The 23,987-nt window shown below is 48.4% G+C and overlaps 10 protein-coding genes across 10 annotated transcripts; 7 read left to right on the plus strand and 3 right to left on the minus strand.

Moving 5' to 3' along the window:
- The first annotated feature begins 23 nt into the window (after positions 1 to 23).
- F5891DRAFT_755411 (Nop52-domain-containing protein) lies at positions 24 to 1,385 on the plus strand. Its single transcript, XM_041373127.1, has 5 exons — positions 24 to 165; positions 214 to 327; positions 384 to 540; positions 595 to 726; positions 779 to 1,385. The coding sequence occupies exons 1-5, from the start codon at positions 108 to 110 to the stop codon at positions 1,251 to 1,253; spliced, it is 936 nt and encodes a 311-aa protein (XP_041230298.1). The 5' UTR covers positions 24 to 107; the 3' UTR covers positions 1,254 to 1,385.
- A 131-nt stretch (positions 1,386 to 1,516) lies between these two features.
- Positions 1,517 to 3,708, minus strand: F5891DRAFT_944680 (rab-GTPase-TBC domain-containing protein; the record flags this gene model as incomplete). Its single annotated transcript, XM_041374577.1, has 7 exons — positions 1,517 to 1,697; positions 1,755 to 1,980; positions 2,035 to 2,072; positions 2,123 to 2,139; positions 2,194 to 2,537; positions 2,597 to 2,812; positions 2,862 to 3,708. 7 exons carry the CDS (start codon positions 3,706 to 3,708, stop codon positions 1,517 to 1,519), a joined length of 1,869 nt encoding a protein of 622 aa, XP_041230299.1.
- Positions 3,709 to 3,755: 47 nt separating this feature from the next.
- On the plus strand, positions 3,756 to 6,293 carry F5891DRAFT_755582 (Spc98 family-domain-containing protein). Its single transcript, XM_041373129.1, has 4 exons — positions 3,756 to 3,862; positions 3,914 to 4,797; positions 4,882 to 5,899; positions 5,955 to 6,293. Exons 2-4 carry the CDS (start codon positions 3,926 to 3,928, stop codon positions 6,255 to 6,257), a joined length of 2,193 nt encoding a protein of 730 aa, XP_041230300.1. The 5' UTR covers positions 3,756 to 3,862; positions 3,914 to 3,925; the 3' UTR covers positions 6,258 to 6,293.
- Positions 6,294 to 6,509: 216 nt separating this feature from the next.
- Positions 6,510 to 7,802, plus strand: F5891DRAFT_1126493 (inorganic pyrophosphatase; the record flags this gene model as incomplete). Its single annotated transcript, XM_041364094.1, has 7 exons — positions 6,510 to 6,591; positions 6,642 to 6,680; positions 6,737 to 6,990; positions 7,056 to 7,330; positions 7,380 to 7,544; positions 7,600 to 7,709; positions 7,765 to 7,802. The coding sequence occupies 7 exons, from the start codon at positions 6,510 to 6,512 to the stop codon at positions 7,800 to 7,802; spliced, it is 963 nt and encodes a 320-aa protein (XP_041230301.1).
- Positions 7,803 to 8,400: 598 nt separating this feature from the next.
- Positions 8,401 to 9,821, minus strand: F5891DRAFT_1184138 (phosphatidylserine decarboxylase; the record flags this gene model as incomplete). The annotated part of the gene is made up of 2 exons (XM_041366395.1): positions 8,401 to 9,543; positions 9,597 to 9,821. 2 exons carry the CDS (start codon positions 9,819 to 9,821, stop codon positions 8,401 to 8,403), a joined length of 1,368 nt encoding a protein of 455 aa, XP_041230302.1.
- Positions 9,822 to 12,389: 2,568 nt separating this feature from the next.
- On the plus strand, positions 12,390 to 13,747 carry F5891DRAFT_1184139 (uncharacterized protein; the record flags this gene model as incomplete). The annotated part of the gene is made up of 8 exons (XM_041366396.1): positions 12,390 to 12,458; positions 12,544 to 12,652; positions 12,678 to 12,709; positions 12,766 to 13,028; positions 13,084 to 13,187; positions 13,239 to 13,310; positions 13,375 to 13,422; positions 13,479 to 13,747. The coding sequence occupies 8 exons, from the start codon at positions 12,390 to 12,392 to the stop codon at positions 13,745 to 13,747; spliced, it is 966 nt and encodes a 321-aa protein (XP_041230303.1).
- Positions 13,748 to 15,100: 1,353 nt separating this feature from the next.
- Positions 15,101 to 19,986, minus strand: F5891DRAFT_1275663 (uncharacterized protein). The gene is made up of 15 exons (XM_041370214.1): positions 19,772 to 19,986; positions 19,400 to 19,664; positions 18,158 to 19,347; positions 18,015 to 18,109; positions 17,628 to 17,967; positions 17,424 to 17,577; positions 17,299 to 17,375; positions 17,152 to 17,247; positions 16,982 to 17,098; positions 16,738 to 16,924; positions 16,009 to 16,690; positions 15,744 to 15,955; positions 15,522 to 15,692; positions 15,204 to 15,463; positions 15,101 to 15,127 (listed from the first exon to the last, which is right to left on the minus strand). The coding sequence occupies exons 1-14, from the start codon at positions 19,880 to 19,882 to the stop codon at positions 15,378 to 15,380; spliced, it is 3,783 nt and encodes a 1,260-aa protein (XP_041230304.1). The 5' UTR covers positions 19,883 to 19,986; the 3' UTR covers positions 15,101 to 15,127; positions 15,204 to 15,377.
- An 88-nt stretch (positions 19,987 to 20,074) lies between these two features.
- F5891DRAFT_1103793 (uncharacterized protein) lies at positions 20,075 to 21,588 on the plus strand. Its single transcript, XM_041363618.1, has 5 exons — positions 20,075 to 20,229; positions 20,276 to 20,579; positions 20,634 to 21,120; positions 21,172 to 21,276; positions 21,328 to 21,588. The coding sequence occupies exons 2-5, from the start codon at positions 20,352 to 20,354 to the stop codon at positions 21,333 to 21,335; spliced, it is 828 nt and encodes a 275-aa protein (XP_041230305.1). The 5' UTR covers positions 20,075 to 20,229; positions 20,276 to 20,351; the 3' UTR covers positions 21,336 to 21,588.
- Positions 21,589 to 21,594: 6 nt separating this feature from the next.
- F5891DRAFT_1012561 (uncharacterized protein) lies at positions 21,595 to 23,285 on the plus strand. The gene is made up of 5 exons (XM_041360733.1): positions 21,595 to 21,949; positions 22,012 to 22,131; positions 22,185 to 22,575; positions 22,623 to 22,727; positions 22,778 to 23,285. The coding sequence occupies exons 1-5, from the start codon at positions 21,746 to 21,748 to the stop codon at positions 22,801 to 22,803; spliced, it is 846 nt and encodes a 281-aa protein (XP_041230306.1). The 5' UTR covers positions 21,595 to 21,745; the 3' UTR covers positions 22,804 to 23,285.
- A 210-nt stretch (positions 23,286 to 23,495) lies between these two features.
- On the plus strand, positions 23,496 to 23,963 carry F5891DRAFT_1126498 (histone-fold-containing protein; the record flags this gene model as incomplete). The annotated part of the gene is made up of 4 exons (XM_041364095.1): positions 23,496 to 23,522; positions 23,581 to 23,652; positions 23,702 to 23,838; positions 23,888 to 23,963. 4 exons carry the CDS (start codon positions 23,496 to 23,498, stop codon positions 23,961 to 23,963), a joined length of 312 nt encoding a protein of 103 aa, XP_041230307.1.
- Positions 23,964 to 23,987: the final 24 nt, after the last annotated feature.

A 23,987-nucleotide genomic window follows, 5' to 3' on the forward strand; every position in this document is an offset into this window, starting at 1 on the left:
TTCCTCAATCCCCTGTCGGCCTCAGAATTGGGTACTCCTTTTTGGCGCGAAATCACGTGCTCCCTCAAGCAATCTGACTTGTCAAGATTTTGTGACATCGAATATTCATGTCTGCTGTGTCCACTCCTGCTGTTCCGCCTCTGGGAAAATATCTTGCATCCTCAGGTAGGCTAAGATTATTAGTATTGACTCTTCTTCGCTGACAGGATGCAGAAAAGAAAACACGGGACAAAGCCGTAAAAAACCTTGCTGTTTTCCTGTCCAGTGACTCCGAAAATGTATTGCCTGATCTTGAAATGGCTAAGCTATGGAAGGGCATCTTCTACTGTGTGTCTCCACACTCATCCTCGATCGTCTACGTCATATCTGATGTCATATTCCAGGTTTCTGGATGTCAGATAAACCACTCGTACAGCAGGCATTAGCGGGGGAGCTAGCGGAGCTCATACTTGCGATCACTGACGTACCTTCGTCACTCAATTTTCTGCGGGGGTTTTGGACAATGACAGTCAGGGAGTGGAATGGGATTGATCGTCTTCGGTGCGTGCGGTGATTTTATACCGTGATGTTTCAGATACTAATATTGGCCTTAAGGATGGACAAGTATTATATGCTCATTAGGAAGTTCGTGAATGCGAGCTTCCGATTTCTTGTGCGGACACAATGGGATAGTGCCACCGTTGAGGAGTACAACTTAATATTATCTGGCCCTAACGGACCACTATGGTGAGATGTCCTCCTACAGATATCGGAAAGCAGACTATAGCTATTCTTGCAGTCCCAACGATATACGTGTGCCAACCAGTCTTGCATTCCACTTATCGGAGATATATATCGATGAGCTCGAAAAAGCGCTCACAAACTCGGAATCACCAACTCCAGTCCCGTTGTCCACGCTGTTGTCGCCATTTATCGTCCTCGCCGCACGAACGCCCACGAACACGACTTACAGACACATTCAATCGTCATTGTTTGAGCCATTGCATAATTTGCTGAAGTCATCGTCGGGTCCTCCAAGCCGCAAGAAGGCGCGCACACTATCTCCTGATTACTCGAAACTACTGGTCAACGCCTGCACCTCTAGCTCAAATAGTAATCGAGCAATGGATGTAGATGCTGTGCGCAAGTCGATATTGCAAAAAATATTCGATGTGGCAAGCGAAACAGACACTCGGGATGCAAATCGACGGAGAATGTACACGTTCTACAAGAATGCGGTGGAAGATGATGAGGATGAGGATAGTGCTGGATAGATTCATACGATACATGTAACGCTTGGATGTTGCGTTACGAATGCACTATCTTCGATAAAGCTGCAGTTCCCGCTGCTTAGCCGATGAATCGACTACAAATAATCAGTTAACCTCGCAGTCAGTTGGAAACGCCTGTTTGATATCTGCATTACCTGTGTTTGCGATTCGAGTGGCCTACTTTGCACAACCTTGTAGTACAATGACGATTCATTCTCCAAGATGACCCGAACGTGATGTTTTTGCGAATGTACTACATCTTTAATTCACAAATCTGGCAGTTCTCGTTGCGTTAGACGTCTCCATGTAGACTCCTTCCACCAGTCCTCCATACTATCGATACGTTCCCAAAGCGTTTCTTCGTCTACGCCGTAGATGTCATATTTTGCACCATCTAGTAAACGTCCTTCCCTTTTGGCTACTTCTAGTGCAGCCTTATTTTCACCTCTGTAATGGTAACGTTGAATTTGAGCAGTGCAATAACAGAATTGAGGAGTTACCCACCGGAGGAGGTCTAGAAGCTCTTGTCGGTCGGGGAAGAATAATCGAGGTTCAAGGACGGCAAGAACAGCGAGAGCAGCGCGAAAAAGAAAAGAGTCCCCTTCTAGTAGGAGAATGTCCCATAGACGTGCGCATGCTTCGAAGGGCAGGTGGTCCAAGAATAGCGGGATGAGCCAGTCAGGGAGATAAGCACCAGGCGATATCTGGTGTTGCTTGAAATTGAAGTATACTAGAGAAAAATGAACTAAGTCGAACGGGTGGAATATGGTATATGCAATCTTACTTTTTGGCATGCAGTCAGCTAAGAGCGTGTCGAATATCCTGAAAAGCAGCATAAACACAGATGCCTTCACTCATGTCCTTGTGCTCACCGATAATAGGCTTCAACCTAAAGCACTACGATTCAGTCAGACTCTGATCCAAGCCAATCTGTAGCACTCACGTCATCCTTGGCAGCAACGCTGCCATATAGTGACCTCATGCAATGTCTCTCCAAGAGATTTCTCATCACGATGAAACCTTGCTGTGGCTTCATGTTGAGTAATATCATCCCGGCGATCTTAGCGGTCCCGTGCACATATCCCAAACCCTCGTCTGCACGAGAGACGACCCATGCGCATAACATATCCTTAAGATCTTGGTAGAGGGGCCCAGTTTCGGGGTGGAATATGTGTAGGGAGGGAAGGGTGGACAAGATGTCTTGCTCGAGGGTTTGTAGTGTTTCGGCAGGAAATGAACCGGTCGAAAGTGCGCGGGTAGCTCGACTGAAACAGTTCCTGTAGTTATCTTGAAATACGATGAAGGCCACGTAGACAGAAAATATGTGCACATATATCGACGCTTACCTTTGCTCAGAGCGAGTGCGTTACCGACAGCTTGCTGCCACATAGAAGCTCGTAGTTTCGTGGGTATACCGTTCCACCAAAGTCTGCGGAGATTGGGATTCTTATAAACAACTCGCCAATCAGAAAGTATCTCCTTCTCCCATTTGTACATAGACTGCTCAATCTTGAGCTCGCGAGCTGAACGTCGTTCTTGTAGTGCTTTCCGCCGTTTTTCCTCTGTTATCAAGTCAACATATAACCACGATTTATGTGACTAGAAAATAACCTGCAGCGCGACTTTGTTTCATCATGGCCTGCCAGTCCGCCATATGTTTCTGGTCTTCTTGACGGTTCTTCGGAGGGAGGAAATGAGGGCGCGTCTTGCTCATTACTTTCTGGAAGGCGCTCGGTCCCGCCGAGTACGTTTGTCTTCTTTGACTTGTGACGATTGGAGTTGTTGGGCTTTTTGGTAACGGGGAAGATGGGGATGGAGGTAGTGGTGGACCATCATGACTAGGCGGAGGGAGGTAGGAAGAAGATACATTCGAGACCGGATGTACCGTTTCGTCTTCCTGATGATCCTCGCCATTGCTTTCTGGTCCCGTACTCATCATTACGCGACTTGGCGGTGATCTACTGACGTCAATGTGAACGACGGGATATGACGTATCCCGCGAAGGGGAGGTATCCCGTGGAGCGGAGGCATCCTCCTCTTGAGTATCTTTATGGCTGATCGAGTGTCCGTTTGCATTCGGTTCTTCTGACAGTGTGATATCAGAGAAGTCCTGAGGAACCTGCTGCTCATCAGGTTGTTCTTCTGCAGTCAGCGGTGGTGGTGACGAGGAAGAAGATCTAGTCTCTGAATATGAGTTTGAACTCCCATCGAGACAAAAAGTTGATATCGACGTGTCATGATCGCGCGCAGAGCTATACTCCGTCTCCCCGTCATCTTCTCCGTCATGATTTCCGGCCCAACTCGGGTTCTCGGCGAGATGTTTCCTGATAGCTGCGGAGCTGAACTCGAGGTTATAATCAGCATCCTCACCGTCTGAGAATGCATCGTCGAGGTCGAAGCGGGCCTCGAATCCTTTGCCTACTTGACGTTCTACGATTTCGTGCTCGTTGTCTGCCATGGTGGTATGGATACGTTTCAAAAATTACAGATGCCTGCCTCCAGTAGTGTTGTGGTCTGATTTACTCATCCAGAAATAGCCTCCAATTAATATCATAACAGTCACCTCAACGGTCAACCGAGTTCGAAGTCTCAAATTTTAGGTCTTCGTTCAAGTGAGTTTTGCTTTCTTTATGTATTCATCTCTTAGCCAAACTGACATGTAGGACTGTCTTGACATGATTGCAGAGGTGTTACTAGTACTCGCAGGCCACTCTTCGTCGTTGTTCCCAACAGATCACAATCTACATCCTGCTTTCAGACCATTACTGCATCCAGGCGAAGAGCAATGTCTTGAAGCCCTCGGACACATAGCTTCCAGATACCGCAATATAAAGAAGGCGTGTGCGACCCTCTCCCGGTCCAAGTCGCGTTATGTCTGCGCGCTCTGCGCGACGTTAAACCAGATCCTAAAGGACGAGTACGAAAAACTTGTGGTTGATACAGAAGCCAAGATCTTGAAACGCGATCCTGATCTCGTTTCCAACAAGTCTTTCGTACCGCTTTCAGCTTTACGAGCGACTTTTGCAGAATGGGACTCTCCCCTCACAGCGCTAGAGACCTTGATGAATCAACTACAAGCTCAGAAACACTGGCAACCCGGTCCCCTAATTGACATGTTACTCGCACGTTCAAAGACTGGTGTTTATCGGATTGCCGATATCATATCACGTCTTTCTGTCGCTGTCCAACGTGTCTGGCGGTGCCAGTTGTCTGCTTTCCTAGTTCACGGGTCCCTTGCTTCCTCCGATCCCTTAGCATCGGCAGATTTCACGCTTTTAGATGGCACTATGCCCTCTTGCATCTCTCCTCAAACAAAAGAATCCATCATTTATGTTGGTCGGGCCATTGCGACCATAAAAGCTAAGAAGTGGCAGAATCAACTGCCGCGCGAGCAGGCGGTTGAATATGCTAATCTGCTGGAGACCGTCTTACCCGAGGATCAATACAAATTCGACCTCGTGATCTCACAGATCAGGATAAATGTCAGCGAATGGCTATGGCTCAACGTTCTAACGCGGAATGACGTAGAAGACGCCGTTATATCATTGTACGTGATCCTTCCGAGCCTCCTTTTTTACTTTTTACTTTGTAATTTTTATTTGAATCTGGCAGGCTAACAATTGACCGGTAGGGCAAGTTACTTCCTGCTGCGCAATGGCGAATTCAGCTTAGCGCTTATCCGTGAGATCGAGCGCTTGAAGATATCACGGCTCACGACACGATCAGGAGTGGCGTCAGTGATTCGAGAACAAGATTTAAATCTGGCGCTCCTCCGAGCGTCTCTTGGTACAACCGCTCAACATGATCCGTCGCTTCTACATCTCCATTTTGAGCTTCCTGCCGGGCCCCTCAGACACCTCCAGCCCTCATTGGCAAATTCCAAAACACTATCTTCATCTGTCGCTAGTAATTCATCCGAGGTCACATCCTTTGATGATCTCCTTTTAGGCACAAATCTCATACTGTCGTACAATGTCACCTGGCCTCTGGATCTGTTTCTGCACCTTTCGGATCTTCAGATATACGCAGCTCTTTTCAACTACCTCTCTTCTTTGCGCAAAACCCACACTCAAATTCACACTTGCTGGACTTCGCTCTCCAACGCACAACGTGCGCGACGGCGGTGGACAGGCCTTGGCGAAGGTGGTACTGCTGAAGACCTCGAAGCGCGTAGAGAACTGTTACGCTGTGGGTGGGGTGTCGTAAGGGATATGGGATGGTTCCTTGACACCCTTCTCGGTTATGTCATGGTCGACGTCGTAGACGTCGAGTTCAGAAGACTGAAGGATCTCTTGGGAAACCCGAGCCGGGGACGTGCAGAAAGCGTGAGCAAGCACCTCAGTTCACAGAACATTGCCGGCCAGGCCAATGCAGATCCCTCAACTTACCTTGATTTTACCACGCTGCGAAATATCCATACGACGTATCTCGAGCGGCTGCTGACGGGGTGCTTGCTGTCTAATCCTGCTCTTACTGCGATCCTTCGGCCGATTTTTGAGGTGTGCGAACGATTTGTTGCGCAGGTCGAACGATGGGGCGGAGACGTCCTACCTGCGTTGTTGTTTGAAGGGAGTTTGGCACCTGGTGGGGATGATAAAGTGGGTGCTATGGTACAGGAACGGTTCCAAGTGGTGTCAGAGATCAATGAGGTACTACATTCCGTTCTCAACATTAGCTATTAATTCTGACCGTCTCATATAACAGAGCCTTCATAAACTGTTTAATTCGTTCTACGAGCAGCTATCACTCTCGACTTCTCAGCAGCCCTTCATGGCCACTGGCGATGCCTCAAAGTCTATCTTGATGAACGCTAGCGTGGCAAATGCATCAACATTACAGCGCACGTCCATCCGAGGAAAGGGGTCCAAGGGTTTTGAGGGAGAAGGAGAAGTCCGCCGGCATGTCGAAAGGCTGTTGCTTCGGTTGGACTTCAATGGGGCATTTTCGAAGCCCAGAGCTAGTGCCAGCGAACAAACCCAATATTGGGAAGGTGGTATAAGTATTTAATATTTGTAATTGTTAAAATTATGCACTTCGAATTCGTGGGCGCTAAGATCATAAGTCTCCGATTCCATCCAAACCTCCGCTGGCGTATTGCTGGCAGCCTCGACAACCTACCTGATCAGATAATCTATAAGCCATCTTCCTGTGCTGTTGACTACTGTGGATCGGGTCAGACCCTACTCCCACGAAAGATTTATTTCGTAATTAATACAAACTTTTACTTTTACTCGAATAAAGCAGGTAATAAGTGGACACATGACCGGAGGATCGATAGCAGTGCGTCGTCTCTCCCAACAAGTTAGACTACTTTCTTCATCACGTTCATCAATGGTCTCCAGTGTGTTTCGTCGTCAAAAAACCTTGCAATTTTTACTAACACGCCTCTAGCATTTGGTACTCGCCTCATTGGCGCGCCTAACACCCTCGGTAAGTGCGATCATACCACAATCATCGTACCGGCTGATCAGCTCGCACATCATCAGAACACCGAGTATTCATCGAACATAATGGCTCCGTCGTGTCCTCTTTTCACGACGTTCCTCTCTTTGCCGACCAGAGCAATGGCATCCTCAACATGATCGTCGAGGTTCCTCGTTGGACTAACGCGAAGATGGAGATCTCCAAGGAGGAGCCCTTCAACCCCATCAAACAGGACATCAAAAAGGGTCGCTTGCGCTTCGTCCGTAACTGCTTCCCCCATCATGGGTACATCTGGAACTACGGTGCTTTCCCTCAGGTAAGCTTTATTTCGCTTCTCGCTCTTGTTCGGTTGGCTGATCGCGATCGATCGATTATCGTAAGACTTGGGAGGATCCGGCTGCTCTCCACCCCGAGACTAAGGCCAAGGGTGACAACGATCCATTGGATGTCTGTGAGATCGGTGAACAGGTCGGCTACGTCGGTCAGGTTAAGCAGGTTAAGGTTCTCGGTATCATGGCTCTGCTCGATGAGGGCGAGACCGATTGGAAAGTCATCGTCGTTGATGTGCACGACCCCCTTGCATCGAAGCTTAACGACATCGAGGACGTGGAGCGCCACCTTCCTGGGTTGATCAGGGCCACCAATGAGTGGTTCAGGTATGTGCTACATCTTATCAGCCTAAGAAGGAGCTATAGCGTCCATTAGGATCTACAAGATTCCCGATGGCAAGGGCGAGAACGCCTTTGCTTTCTCTGGTGAGGCCAAGAACAAGAAATATGCTACAGAGATCATCCACGAGTGTAACGAGGCATGGCGCCGTCTCATTACCGGTGACAGCCCCGCTAAAACCCCTACCTATGAGATCGCTGTGTCCGTCGACTTTCCTTGTTTTGTTCTAGTTGTTGAAAAATAACAAATTATGCAGCCGCAACCTCACCAATCCAAACTCGCCAGGTCTCGTTACACGTAACGACGCCACGTACGCTAACCTTCCACCCGACTCCAGGCAACCTCCTGCACTTATCGATCCTTCCAGTGAGTACTTGTTCCTCCCCTTCGTCCTGCATAGTATAACTTCTCTGTCCCATAGTCTCAAAGTGGTTCTACATCTCATCCGTCCAGGTTTAGAGGATGGACAGAGAAGTAAATGTATAATCGATGTACTTGGATTTGTGACGACTAAATATCCTTCAATTCTTTGCCAAGTGGCATGTAAATTGTACAAGGCAAATCAGCTCTCGCCGAACTTAGGTGGCAGGCGACGAGACTAGCCACGAAGTACCAATTTTTTAATATCGCTGAATCTCAAAATGATCGAAGGAACAAGTGTTACACACATCAGAGAGAGAGAAGCCGCGATTTCCAAACTAGAAGCTACGAAGAGCCGGAAAGGGGGGAAGAAGGCTTTAGCGGCCAAAAAGGATCTCCATTCATGAGAAGCTAAAGCAGGGACGTATGACGCCTTCAAGCATCAGCCTTCTTGATGCAGACTGCACTAGCAACATTGCAGCAACGTGAAGGCCTTCACACAAGCTAGCTTCAGGCTTCATCGCAAAGTGGCGCAATGATTGTGACCAACAAGGTTGAACAAACTGAACATGACATCGGTATAGTCAAACTGCTAATAGTACAAGGTCGTAAAAAGTGTATGCATAAATCTTTTCCTAACGCTTATAGTATCAGGGTACTCTTCGATAAAGGATGTTTGAGTAACTGCCCTATGCCATCACTCCGAGTTTTGCTTGTGAGTAGCTACACCTATAACCGAATTGACCCAGACGTGTTTGCCCTCTTTGATCTCATCTCCCTCGTGAAATTCGGTCTCCTTGGAAAATACGAGGGCGTGTGAGGACCCGCCAAAGTGGAACATTCCAAGTTCCGTCCCCGGCTCCACCGCTTGGCCTTTCTTCACTGTCACCTGACAAGTCGACACCTCCGCCATCCCCACGCCCACGAAGCACATTGTGCCGATGTTGATGTCTTCTGACTTGATGTAAATCAGCACACGAGCGGCCTCGATGGTGAGGAAGGGTTGGGAGCGAATCAATGCACCATGAGGGTCACCCTCTGGGAGATCAGGGTCGCCCTTGTCTGCCCCGGCATCTGGAAGCACGGCATAATATGTTCCGTCAACCACGACAATATCCGTGACTGTGCCCTTGATGGGGCTGTGCCAGCGGTGATAGTCGAGGGGACTGAGGAATGCTTGATAAACAGTCCCGCCCTCGAACAACTTGGCGTAGTAATCGCTGCGGTTCAACATGTTATAGAGGGAGTATTGCTGGCCTTTGAGCCAAAACTGATCATGTTGCTTCACGTCCCTGCGAATGCGTAGAACGGTGGACTCGCAGGCGCTATAGATGAGAGTCGGCTCTACAACAGCCCGAGTATGGAGTCCACCTGGATATGTAACGGGATGATTATCAATGGTTACGATGGGGCGCACACCATCATGGAACGCTCGAGTGAAGAAGGCATCCCAGGTTGTAAACCCACGGTTATCAGCTGCCGCGTCAGGACACTTGTACGTCTGCTCGAAGCTATATTTCCCCAGATGCGTCTCGAGACTGGTAATTCCAGCCTCACCAAACCAGCCTTGGTCAGTCGTATTGAGCGTTAAATTCGATCCAGGTTCCATGAGGAATTTTCCCCAGTTCTCCAACAAGGCTTTGAGCGCACGGTTGAACTCCTTCATGCGAAACAGGTCATAGGCTGCAGCTGTGTTGCTAAGCAAATCGAAAATGAGGTAAATAGGCACCCCGATAGGCTCGCCAATCACATTGCCGTTATCGTCTATTGCTACCTCATACTTGGGCGCTGTCACGATGATACAGTCGAGGAAGGACAACAAGTGTTCGAAGTCCGTTACCTGTGCAAGAGAATGAGTCGTTGTCACAAGGCTTACTGGCTACTGCCTCATACCTGGTTCCGCCTATCAACTTGCAGGAATACTTGGTCGAACAGAGACTTCATGACGGGATCCCCTTGGATCGCTTCCCCGAAAGCTGCAACAGCAGGTTCATGTAAGGTGGAATCAGCGGAACGGCGCAGAGCGCGCTGAACCAGATGATCAATGAAGGCCTTGTAGATTGCAGGATGCTTTGGAAGCCACCCGCCATAGCCGCAAAGTACAGTGGAAGAAGTCATTGCACTGGGGGCTACTGTCAACCCTGTTGTCGAACAGGATGATTTTGGACTCACAAGAGAGGATGCAACTTCGAGATGGAGTAGCAGGAGCGACTTGAAGGTCCTTATATATGCGAGGCAATGGGTCCAAACGTAGAATAGATGGCATACGTGCACCATAATAACATTGAGTCCCAAAGATAATAGTATGCTAGGAAATTTTCTGGAGGCCACCAGTACGGCAACAGAAGCTGGATAGGAGTACAACGATGATCATGCATTCACTAAACATGGGTAGATCATGAACGCGATTAATCGATAGGGATCGTATTAGCCCCACCTGGGTGTGCGCAAGGATCTGTAAAATCTAGAACATAACTTCTGTTGGACGGTCTGCTAGTACCCGATTCCCGAGCAACTCCCGGGAGGAATGAAACTCAACAGACCGGTGCAAAAGAGGCCCGCGCCATTGACATGGATCACGATCACCATTCATTCAATCTTCGCGAAGAAGTTCATGATGGGCAGAATGGAAGATGGGGCACATGTTCTAAAACACACAGAAGGAAGCGAACTGTAAGCAGAACAGGGAGTGCCAGGATTATGGATGACCTTGAGTATGAAAACCGGGACCACTGTCAGCTTCCGTCATGAGACCTACAACAGGCAGTCACGCGTTCAGGACACCATGCATCTCGCAAGGGATGGGTTCACTGTCCCACCATCTACCAATGAGGCCTGAGGAATGATGTGCCACATCTATGAACTCAATCACCTAAATAAGTGGGATCCGATCGTTGCTGTGGTATCAGATAATCCAAGGACCGACATACCTGCGCGAAGCACCAGAAAGGTAGTTGAAGATGTACCTTTTCTTCTCAGTAACCTTATAAAATGCTGAGGAAGCATAGTTGTGAGGAAGTCAAGGTAACTGGTCGTGGAGTCGGATGTGAAAAATGACCTTTGTAAACTTCATCTCCTTGACTTTGGTTTCGCCATTGTTTTCTGTCGAGTTTTTCGTACATGCATATGCATATTAACAAGATTCACATAAAGACTGTCAGTGGAGCTCAAAGTTGAGCCCAACGCCCGACTCGTGACCAAAATGAGTATACCTAGAATAAATAGAAGTAAACAGAAAGTAAACCCTAAATAAATGAACTTATATAAGCAAATCTTATCGATAGCCATGGCTCGTACAAGTCTACACCACCAATATCTACAAGACTACATCCTGTACATGATGTTACGAAGCATCCTTCAGCATCACGATGATGTGTGGTAGGGTTTACTTTGTATTTACTCTAGGTATACGTCACGAATTGGGCGTTAGGCGTTGAACGAGCTCCCCTAGTAAGTAAGTGAGGTATCCTGGTTCGGTATTTCTAACTCAGGGGATATGGAAGGCGAAGGACTCCTGGTTCGCGGCGTGTTCTCGCCCAGACGGTGCTTATGGGGCTCGGATATTTCCAAGACACAAATTCATTTCCGCACAATTATGCAATACAACTGTTCATTGTTCTTGTTCCCATACTCGAAGAGATGTAATCAAACACTTCGAACTCGCTGTCTCCATCATGCGCTCTATAGGTAAGGCATATGATTGTTTACCCCATCATCTGATTAGCACAAAACTTCCAAACAACATTATACATTTTTTCAAATATGTATCGACAAGTTTCTCTACCCATAACTTCCCCCGGTCACCTGGACTTATTCGATGTCCTACCATCGAGTAGGGATGCTGCTCTGGTCCTCCAGAATATCTTCATCTCACAAATCGGGTATGTACGCACTATGAGCACACCCAATTTCACTATTGCTATAGTTAATGGGTGGATGTATCATTTATCCGCACACTCGCAGGTACCCCCCACGGGTCGACGCGTACCTGCACTAGTACACTTGACCCCGGGACAAATACAATCATAACCCTATTTCTCAATTTGCCCACAAGTAGCACCCGGGTATGACCCGGTTCGACCCATGCGAGGAAGCTCAGGAGCATATCCAATTATCCATGTCCAAAAGCCCATGTGACGCGCAAGAGATTCTCCCTCTACATCTCCGCTTTTCGACGCGGAGCTGTGATTCCTTCTTTGTGTACACAAACACCCACTTGTCCACAGTCCAAAACATCACCAGGACATCTACTCTTAGATGCATTCATTCTTTGGGCGCGTCAATCCAATTTCGGGATGCGCTCAATGTCAGCTGGTGCTTAAGAATATGGCGCTATATCTGCACACTTATTATTTGCGCGTTCCGCGGCTTGCGCGCTGCGCGTTTTTGTCAATCCAGAGTGGGCGCGTTTTAATCAAGAGGTTCCGCATTCCCGCACTGCGCGTTTTCGCCAATCCAGAGCTGGCGCGTTTTGATTGGACTCAAAACTCAACTTGAAGTTTCCGCCATGATAATTATGATCTCTACTTTCCTTCAAGCAATTTGAGACTCGGACCACTGCAGTATAGTATTTGTACTGGTACAAACATCACTCTATACAATTGAACACGACGAGTCTACGTCGTACGATGGATGAAGTCCTTGTGGTTGAACATGAGTAAAACTAACATGAGTACTAGTAAGACTATGGCGAAGGAGGCTCAGGCTCGAAAACCAGTTTCTCTACTAGGAAGCTGCAAGTCTCAGAAAGAAATTGTTCGGCGTGCTTGAATGCCGCTCCCTGATCGAGAATCTTGAACATGAGGTCTTTGCATCCTTCACTGACACGTCCAAACTGCAGTTCCTTGAAGTGTTTGACGGCGTCGTCATACGGCTGTGGATTCCTACCATCAAGAAGAAACCGGCCCATACCATTCCACCAAATTGCGTGCCAGTCCTCGTTGCAACCAGTTGGGTCTTGACACTCAGTGCAAGATCTGGCAAACACTGTGGAAAGTCGTGAACAGGTAAGCACTACCATCTGTGAGCATGCGAAACACACGTACCAACTCATTTTGATTAGCAACTAACTACATGGTACCGTTGGTGGAAAAACCCTGCTCGCCTGGGCCGCACGAGTGGTGTTAAAGGAGCTTTGAAGTTCGACACTGTGTTAGCTGGTGGTATAGAACTTAAGGGGACCCGGGCACCGCAAAAAATAGACATTTACTCCTATGAATACTATGGAGAAAAAGTCAAGGACACTGCAGACGCCGAAATCAGAGTACAGAATGTTACTGACCGCGGGCCAAAGCTGAATAAGCGCCGTGAGGTGTCTGTGTTCAAGTGAGTGATGCGTGATCAAGTTGATGAGGAAGTGCGCTTACCTAATATTATGAAGCTATCACGTTGGCGAACTTGAGAGTGGGGCACAGTTTGATCAGACTTACGCCAATTTTGATGTGGTGCAGGCTGCATTTCTAGCCTTCGTCAAAGACGCTCTCGGTACGTCAATATAAGTGTCAGTTCGAAAGCATGCACTGACCTTTTCACTAGCATTTGAGTCGACACTGCCCCAAGACTCAGACGCTGAGGAGGCAGAAGATTCATCATCAGACTCGCATGATGGTTCAGACGAGGAGTGGGCAAGCTGCCATTCCCTTGTTTTTGACGGAATCTGGGCCATCGACAGGCTCTCAGCCATTTCCATTGACTCAACTTGCTCAGTCCAATAGCCTCAGTGAGTTTTCCATTCGTGCTACTTGTTTAAAATTTAACCTGTGCTGTTGTTGCCAGAAACGGCATCGTTTCGTAGCAGTCCACTCGGAGTGCCAGCTGGTACTGCCATTCAATTCCTAAAGTCGAAGAGTGCATTATCATCCCCACCCGAATTCATGTCAGTCAGCGAGGCGGATGTCTTGTGTCGCAGTCGATCACACGTTGACGACCCTTTTGCACCGGAGCAGATCAATCCCTGGGATTCTCGCTATTCCATGAAGCCCGCTAACCTCCAGCTCATGTTAGGAGGGTCGGTTACCGTTTCCCAAACAATGTTTGACAAGTGACCGGGTCTAGTATTTGTTGATGACAGGCATGCTAATTTGGTACTAGTTTTTGTCATTTCTCGTGCGTTGCAGTACATACCATTATCTCATCCTCATCCTCATCTCATTTTGTGGGTCCATCAAAACAGTATGTATTTGAAGAAGAAAAACTATAATACTGCGTGAGCCGCTAAGTTAGCTCCGCACAACTTGAATGACTCGGTTAGTAGAGACTTGAACAAGCAAACGCGCAGTGCGGGAATGCGGAACCTCTTGATTAAAACACGCCCACTCTGGATTGACGAAAACGCGCAGCGCGCAAGCCGCGGAACGCGCAAATAATAAATGTGCAGATATAGCGCCATATAAGAACACCCACAGTCCAGACGCCTTTCGTGGGAACTTGCTATTTGTCTTTGCGCTTGGATAGTGCTTCGTGCTTTCGCCCATTCTCTTAGCTGCCGTACTCTGCACTTTGTAGCCCCGTTCACAAATATATTTGCTTTCCAAAATGCTCTTCCCGAGCGCTATACCGACAATCAAAGATGTTTACATATCTTGGCGACTACCCCTGTGATGATTAGCCAGTTCTCAACCGTTGGGCAACTTCGGTGAGATGAATATGGCGCACCCATTGTGGACCGCTCCTCGTAGGCAAGGACGCTAAGATAGCGCAGAGGCATTTCCACATACGAAGGGGGCAGTTCATTTTGCAGACCGTTTGAAGTTGTTATATGATGAGCGAGAGGAATGGTATGCATGATTCCGATAACTGCAAAAGCACTAGTTCCATCGGAAAAGTCACAGGCATTGACAAGAATTAACTGAGTGCAGAATTCCTAGCACTGCAATGCAATCATTTAAATCTGTGCACTGATGGAACAATAAAATAAGACTTATGCCAAAAGAACAAGTGGCAGCGGAAGAGGCAGCAAACACAGTACAACGAGGAAGTGTAGGCCATGGAGAACTTGATGAAATCGAGATGATATAAAATATCAGTGGAGAGTGCAGTTTCTTCCTTAACGTTCTCAGATATGTAGCCGATGCAGAGCGAAACACGAGTCCAGCATCCGGCGTGTATTACAGCGTTATTACCGCGACATCATTCCAGTAGCTAATGAGTGACTATATCTCCAATATTGACCGTCTGTGTCTTGAATAGGTATGCAGCAAACACAGTTCACGAAACAGGCGCACCGTCCAGCAACAGTAATAAGAGGACACGAGAGGAGTGCAAATATATAATGGTGCAGTGACAAGCGGGAGGGCTAAAAGTGAGTCTGGAAAAACAAGATGTTGCAGGCAGGCTGCAGTCGACACAATTTCAACATCAAGAGAGCATAATTATAAGGGCTGACACAGTTTTGCGAGAAGATGCAGAAACACAATGCGAGCCAGCTAGATATCGATGATGGAATCAGATATTGTGGGATCACCTGGCAACACCTTCAAGTTGCAGACCCATAGGACAAACCTCACTGATATCGCGCTCATCGTGTCACGACTCGGATGAGCGTATACGAGCATTGAGGCAGGGAATGCTCCTGACCTGTCAAGAAAAATAGTGGTGCGTATGTCATTAGTCTAAAGCTACAGTGGCTACTGGCATGAGATATACTAAAATCAGATGGCATTCGTATCTCAAAGCCTAGTGTCGTATCTTCTCTACTACACCATCTGACTGTGTAGGGTATCGGCAGTATCGATCAGAGATGGATGTTACTGTCCATGTCCCTGCAACAACACGCACGTTAGCTGTGTCTAGGGTCGTTGTGATCAAGTAAAAACAAACCTTCAAGTGCGGAGAATATAGAGTATTCGTGCGTGGTGACACCCGACACGGTATGGGTCTCCAGGACTTTTCCTGGCTTGCCTCCTTTCTTGGGAATTGGCTCGGCTCGTTGATAAGTGAACGTGAATGGTGGTTCTCCTATCAGCGTGAAGACTATTTCTGCTTGGTCACCTACACATACGTCAGCACAGTGCAATCATCATATATCGAGACCGCAATTACCTTCATGAATGTCCTGGAATATCCGTTTTCCGTGACCAACCTGGGCAGCTGGGAGAGGATGGACGCTAAACTGTAAGTCAGTGACTGTAGCTTTGCATAGCTTCTGCTGCTGCGACACGGATGTGACTGTAAATTCCCCCGCTTGTTGATGCATGAGGGAAAATGGGGACTTCTTGGCTTCTTGGGTGTAAGACTTGCCGTTGATGCGGTAACTATAGCGTCGTTGCTGTCAGCAAACCAAAATGTGACTGGTCACCGAACGCACCCGATAGACCAAGGCGGAGTGCCTTCGAGCTGGAACTGAGCCACATCACCGACGCAGAAATCTACTCTCTTGTCGACGGGGGTGATCGCAGCGGATTCTGCAACGTCAACCCATATAGAGCGATGCAAGGGATGAAGCTCTTTCTGTTCGCAGTGCGACGAGTCCTGGACGGACTCAATCGTGATTTGATGTGGGCCAATGGATGTGAAGTGATAAGAAGGAAGATCAAGTATCCAGGTCCTATCATGCACTTCAATTGTTTCCTTGTGCACTTGGCTCGCGGCAAGGTTCCTGATGGACAGCGCAAGCTGGAAAGGCGGAGTCCCGTCTAGCTGAATAACACCACCATCATTTGAGATAGCTTCACGAGAGGTAAGTGCATCATTCAGGCAGAAAAGAATTCTGTTGTCGTTCTTGAACTTCGCTGACGACCTTGCCATGACCTCTTGCTCGAAAAGAAGACGGTCTGAACGAGGGATGACAGCGTTCTTGTGCTTTGCAAGAGGATATGCACTATCCCCGATTTGCTTGACTTCATAATACTTGCGCCCGATGATAGACGTGTGTAGCTGGAAACGCGTGTGAGGCTGGATGCTGCTGAACGTTGGTTGGTCGAGGACTATTGTACCCCCTGCTTCGTCGTTGCGCGCAATGTTGTACATAATCTGGAAGGGAGGTCGACCTTGCAAACGTTAGCCGATGCAATGAACTTCATTTGAGAGGACACACCCGTGAGCTCGAGATCGACATGGGCATCCTGGCCTTTGCAAATCGGAGGAAGGATGTGTGATCTATTATACGGTTCAAAGGTGCAAACGGTTGCAGGATCCAGTCGAGCAGATGGTCGTGGCACCCAGTCAACGGTATAAGTGTTCTCACTTTCGATCACGGATCCAGGGCATTGGGAATCTGTAACCTAGAATAAACATGTTATGTGAATAAGATGTCCCATAACCATGCGATAGACCGCTACCTCGAGAATCTCGTAGACACCCTTTTGTGTGACATGGATATAATCATTAGGCGACTTGAGCGCAGCAGTGAACAGCCGATCTGGATTGCTCATGTGACGGTATTTGACTTTCCACGGCTAAGGTAGGCGGACGTGAGTTCTGCTCGGTAGGGTTCAGTGATCTGGCTTACCCCGTCGCCTGTCAGCCGAAGTGGCAGATCAGCACCATCATCTTCTAGAATAGTGATCTCCCGTTGGCCATGCTTGCCGTAGAACTTGACGGTTGGCTGGACACACAGTCAAAACTTGACCCATATATCACAGTCATAATTACTTGCCTTCACTCTCCTGACATTCACAGAGACGCCAGGAACTGATATCGATCGTCTGCATCCGTAGCTATCCACGACGCTCACTAAGTGAACGGATTAACTTCGCTTCATCGAACAACCTTTGATCCTACCTAATTCAACGTCGAATGTTCCACCTTCCTTGTCAATAACGCTGGGTATGGGCACTAATATCCTCGTGGGCGACGTTTTGATGTCGGTTATTGTCAGTGCATCTGTACTACGTGGACCTACAACCTGCAACTCCAAGTTCCAAGGAGGTGTGCCCTATGGACACGCGTCAGCATCAGCATATTTAAACCAACAAGACTACCCACCCTTAAATCGACCTCAATGCCCACTGTCACACCCTCACAACTGCTCATGACCCTCTTTCCGCGACCGCCAACAAAGTCTGCTGCTGCTAAAGGATGTACGATTTGATCAATGCTCGGGCCATCAAGCGCGACTTTTTTGTAGTAGGCGTCACTGAGCTGTACAAAGGTGTAATAGTAGTGACCGCTGTTTTCCGGCTGTAGAGTGAGCTCGCCACGCGATGACGTGAATGTCTTGAAAAGATCACGTGGGGGCTCTGCATCACGTTGTGTGCGGTAGTAGACCTGGAATGGAGGTGTGCCGTGCATGACAAGGGATGCAGAAACACCTGTGTCGCCAGAACTGAGTAGACTTTAGAAAGGAAGGTTTGCCAGAAAGAGGGCACATACCATTCATGAATCCTCTTCCACTCGATTTCTGCAGTGGGCATCGCCTTCTCAACGACCTTGCAGGTTTCAGGAGCAAGCACATCGCCATCGCAATACTGTTACTTGGTTAGAATCGTCATGAAAAGGAGCTGTGCACCACCTACCTTGCCTCTGATGCCAGTGACAACATACTCCCCTGGGACGCCTGCCTTTAGCACGACGTCATTATCGTTTTCCTGTGTCTGTATTATCTTGTCCCATGGTTTTATGCGCTTTCCATCCCCACTAGCGGGCTCGAACCTCACATCGATGTCCCATGGCCCATCCACGGGGTCTGCGTTGGATACCGTTAATGCCACTGGTGCCTCTGAGCCAATCAGGAGTGAAGTCGGATGTCCTGGACCACATGCTTTGAACGACACGCTCGGACGGCGCAGAACAGAGAGGGATCGTGTTATTTTCGCGTCACGATACTCATCGTTGAGTTGCACGACGTTTCCCATACCATCGATCACACTCTCCAGGTTATACGTGTGCTTGCCGAGAGCATCCAATGACAAAGACAACGGAACTTTGAGTTTCTGAGGTATACGAGCGCGAGCAACCTCTTGTGCGGTATGCGAGTGACCGCTGTCTTCGATGCCTTCAACAAGGAAATATTCTTTCTTCCCGTTGACATCCTTTGACCACTGTAGGCTCAACGGAGGAACGCCTCGTATATCGATGGTAAGGTCCACACCAGATGTTTCGCCTGCGCAGTGAAAATCTTGCACAATATCATCAGTGTACTGGGCAGTCGGACAAGGTACAACGGTCACTTCGACCGGGTGAACAAGACGTGCCGCAACATTTGAACTGTCAAGCACCCGGTCAAGCCTTATGGTCCCTGGCTTGGAAAAACGAAGATGCACCAAGCCTTGTGTCTTTTGAAGGCGGGCGCCGGCATCGGTTTCTTCATCATCCTCATCATCGTACTCGCTCACATCCTTGCTTCGCACAACCTGCAGTCCCTCTACTCTAGCTTGCTCGATTGCTTTTAACTCCTTCGTCCCCAATTCAAGGTACTCCACGCGCCCCGAGCCAAGTGGGATAAAAGAATAACGCACATTAGTCGGTATCGTGTTGTTCACAAGGATTGGGACGAGCACGTGTGCAGGCGAGACAGGTGGGAGGCAGAAAGTTTGGAAGTGTGGATTGAAATGAGCAGTGCTGATAGGAGACATGCGGACCGTATGTTGGCCAAGCAGGCGAGCATCTTTGGAATTTGTGTCGAATGAAAAGAGACCGAACGTTAGTGGAGCAAAGATATCAGAGAGACGGAACGGTTCCGGAGTAGAAGGAATGTCTGGTCGATCTTGTATAATATCATGAGTGGGGTCAAAGACATGGATTTATGGCAAACTTACTTGGAATTCCCGAAGGTACACTACTTATTTCGGATGATCCCACTAACCCAAGATTTAAGCTGATTCCTCCGAACAACATGCCATCGAGGAACCATATGGACAGAATTTGGAGCAAGACGACAGCCCTGCTGTACTTCAAACGTGGTATTCGGAGCTGAGAGAGAGTTGCGATGTATGCAAAATCAACTATAAGCCATTTTCTGCCGTAGTACGTCGTTGCATCAGACGCGAAGATATTTTGGAGGACGTCGAACACCTTGATGGCCTGCCAAGAATATGAACGAGTCAGACTCGTAATGTATGCACAAGGCATGAGATATGAAGGAAGATCTCGCGCAGAAAGAACCTGAAAACTGTCTCAAAGCCACTCACCTGCAGCAGCAAGCCCAAACTCAAGTAATATAGACGTTGAGAGGGTACGTCGAGGAGCCGCTCTGGTATGAGTGGCTGTTCGCCTGGAGGCGACGTTGATTCGCCAGGCATATAAAACGCTAGCTTATTGTATTGTGGTCAGATAAACCAGCTCCAATACTAAGTCCTAAGAAACTGCAGTCAGTACGGGTCAGTGGCACGAACCTAACAGTCTGAAGGAAGGCACGTGACCACCGTTGTTCGGTCAAAAAAGGCAACTGAATCTGACGGGTGATGTGTCCCGGGCCCCCGGCTCCGAAGTCTCTCACCTGATCTGCCTTGCAGGCATTTTGATTCATACGAAGCGCTCGAACAGCAACAAACGGACGCCGTACTACGTGGCCAGGTTTTCTTAGCTTACTATCATCCATCGCGATCCCAGTGGTCCGCCAGACTCTTCATAATCGCATTCCGTCCTTGTGAGTACTCCAACATGGCACATTAAGCGCTCCAACCTATTGAAAGATTCCGAAGGCCCTACGAGTCAGCAAGTTTATCAAGCGATAACAAGGGAGTTCTATCTTGTCTTATCCATACCACGATGGCCATGAACAACTTAAAGCACTCATTACCACCGCTCCCCCCCATCCAAGGAGAGCTCATGCTTGATGTATATACGCATCGGTCTATGCTGAGTAAAGACATCGACGAGAATACAGTGCATGGAAATACCGAGCGATTGGCTGAGCTAGGTAGCTCGGTGCTCAGTATGCTCGTCGTGTACACGCTGTACTCAGAGAAACCGATGCTTCCCGCCCATGATCTCAAAGTTCGTAATCATCAAGAAATATCCTTTTTGTGTATTACTGAGATGGCACTATAGATGCGCCAAGCTGACATGCTAAGCGACAAGAACATCGGAGACTGGCTCTCTCTTTACGGATTAAAGGCTAAAATTCGTTGTACAGACAGGAGTGTACTTGACAAGCCTGAAGAAGCTCGTTTCCTCTTCAATTCTTACGTCGGTGCCGTTTGCACCCAGAAGGGACTGCAAGAAGTCATGAACTGGATCGGACGCCTTGTCAACCCTTCCTCGGAACCTCCAGCAGCCCCAGGAGAATCATCCAACAACCAGCCCGCTGCAACGCCGCCTCCACCTCCTCCAACGTACTATTCTCAGCCCCTACCCCTACCTCCGCCCCCGCCAAGCACTGCACCTCCTCCGATGCCATCGATGCCGCCACCTGCGCCCTCTCAGGGTGTACTTGCAATATTCAATCAGACGTGTATGCAAAGAGGACTTACAGTAGAGTGGAAACCGGAGATGACGGGGCCACCGCACAACCCGAGGTGGGAAGTGAAGTGTATTGGTGAGCTTTCAGCCTTATTCTATGTGCTTGGTTATCTGAGCAACTTGGAAGTGAGTGGACAACATCGTGGAACCGGGGCAGGTAGAAATCAGAAGCAGGCAAAGGAGCAAGCAGCGACAGAGGCGTATCAGTACATGCAGGCTACAGGCTGGGGCCGTAAGTAGCCAGAAATCTGCCAACGCGCTCAACTTCTGACCTTAGTTCTAGTCCTCTAGCAACAGGAGCCCACTAAGAGACAGCATTCGGACTTATATCAACGGAATGTATCGGTATATCATCTGAGTCTTCTGTATTCGTATAATTTTCTACCCAACTGTCTCTTCTTCTTTTCAAAGCCTCCTTCATTCCATCTGGTTTCCGCTAGTTGGGCAGTTATCTTGATATCGGTTTGGATACCAGAGTCACTACTACAAAGTACTGTCGGATAAGTTCAATACATTTTTGTTCTGAATAACATTATTTGTGATACATGCGGTGAGATAAGTCCCTCTTTGGAAGCTGTCATTACGCCCTCCACCTTTGTGCTTCCATTAATCTTCGCTATATCATGATCGATAAATAGTGCCACTGATCTTGAATTGGTTGAGACATCCCTTGCAAGTTGCCCATCATTTGACTTTGCAATATGGTTCCTCCACTTCCTCCGCTGCATGGAGATCTGATGCTCGACGTTTTCACACATCGTGCTTTGACTGGAGGTGTCCTCAATGACCACACGCCACATGGAAATAGTGATAGACTTGCACAACTCGGAAAATCGGTATTGAACACCATCGTGACGTATATACTATTCGCAGAAAGACCTATGTTATCTGGCGAAGAGCTGCAGGTGTGCTCGTGACATCGTATTGCTGATACTCACCTGTACTCAATCGCAATGAATGCGGCTAGACCAAACAGGAGCAAACCTTGAGCGATGAAGCCATGGTTGCTTGGGTTACCGCGTATGATACAGACCTGAAGAAACGTGTGAGGCTCGGAGGAGCGAGAGGCATTCTCAACGACCCCGAGGTATGGAAGATCGTCCATGCATATGAAATGCCCGCCACTCAGGCTTTATTTAGGAGGCTCGTTTCCTTTTCAACAGCTACGTTGGAGCTGTCTGTGTACAAGATGGCTTACAGGCGACGACTGACTGGGTCAGCAAACTTGTGAACCCCGAGGGTCAACCACCGGGTTTGGTAGATGACTCGCGAGATCACCCTTTATCAACGGTGCCACCTGGGTCACCTACCAGTGCGTCGGTCTCGGCACGCCCTCAGGCGGGTACGTCGCAAGCTGACCCGCCTCCATATTGTCCAACCCCACCACAAGCATCAACGATACCCTCAGGAGTTCCCCAGGGCGTACTTGCTCTGTTCAATCAAACTTGTCACCAACGAGGGTTTTCTGTCGAGTGGGTCGCTTCCGCAAATGGTCCGCAGCATGATCCGAGGTGGGAGGTGAAATGCAAAGGTAAGACAACTTGATTCCAGTCTCCAATGACTTGTTGACTTCTGTAGTGAGCGACGTCGAGCGGGGTTTTGGTATCGGTAGAAACCAGAAACTGGCAAAGGAAATGGCGGCCTATGAGGCGTACCAGTATATGCAAAGTATTGGTTGGACCTGTGAGTTCCAGACACTATCATTTCTGCACTTTCCTCACTGTCAACACAAGTGCCAGAGCCGGAACCGACTGCATAGACTCGAAGCTCTTTCTTGTTCATACATCTATTAGTGCTTTCGTGTTCCTGATTGTATTATCTCCCTTACGCGTTGTAATCTCACACTATAGGCATCTACCAGAATTTATATCTAATGCCACGGTCATGATCACAATGGGTGTGTCTCACAAGACACAAGGTCTACACAGAATGTGGCCGCTGCATGTTACACCCATTGACTACTTGTGAAGAATTGAAGGATGATACAAAGAGGAAGGGAACAACTACATGTCTTCCTTCGAACTACTTGTTCCAGCGCACTGGGATACGGAGCAGGACCGAGCCTGAGCGCTGAGCACTCCTAGCATGAACACAGCTAGAGATGGTACGTCATCTGTGTTCAGAAAACCAAACCCGCGAAGGAAATGTTCAAAGCTGCATGTTTTCGAATCGGTGATCAGCAGGATATCGCAAGCATCAGTTGCTGGTGCCTACTGGCACTAGAAGCCTAGTAAATGGCCGAGAGATTCGTTAGCCACTTCATGCCAATCTCAAATTGTGATTTGGATGCCGGTCACGTGATTTCACAAATACGACCACACGCGTATCATTGGCGGACCGGTGGACGTTGACTGAACTTTTGCCTTCTTTCACTACCATCATTATCGACACTACAAGTGTTATTCGCATTCTCATATTAATAATTGAATCACATATTTTATCGTATACAACATGTCTGGACGTGGAAAGGGTGGCAAGGTGTGTAATATTGGTTGGCGTCGCCACTCACCTCTCCGACTGACAGTGCAATATTTAGGGTCTTGGGAAGGGCGGTGCCAAACGCCACCGCAAGATTCTTCGTGACAACATCCAGGGTATCACCAAGCCAGTACGTCCATAGACTTCTGTATTCAAGCGTCCGCTCATAATGCCTCTAGGCTATTCGCCGTCTTGCCCGTCGTGGTGGTGTGAAGCGTATCTCGGGTCTCATCTACGAGGAGACCCGTGGTGTCCTCAAGATTTTTTTGGAGAATGTCATCCGCGACTCCGTCACTTACACTGAACACGCTAAGCGGTAAGCCCCATAACGCACTTCAGTACTCACTCATTCATCCGCACGGTAGTAAAACGGTCACTGCTCTTGATGTCGTTTATGCCCTGAAGCGGTCGGGGCGTACTCTATACGGTTTCGGTGCATGATTTATTCCCTTGTATATGTAGTAT

The sequence above is a fragment of the Suillus fuscotomentosus genome (genome assembly GCF_016647785.1).
Source record: "Suillus fuscotomentosus strain FC203 chromosome Unknown F5891scaffold_9, whole genome shotgun sequence".
In the NCBI taxonomy this organism is placed as follows: domain Eukaryota; kingdom Fungi; phylum Basidiomycota; class Agaricomycetes; order Boletales; family Suillaceae; genus Suillus; species Suillus fuscotomentosus.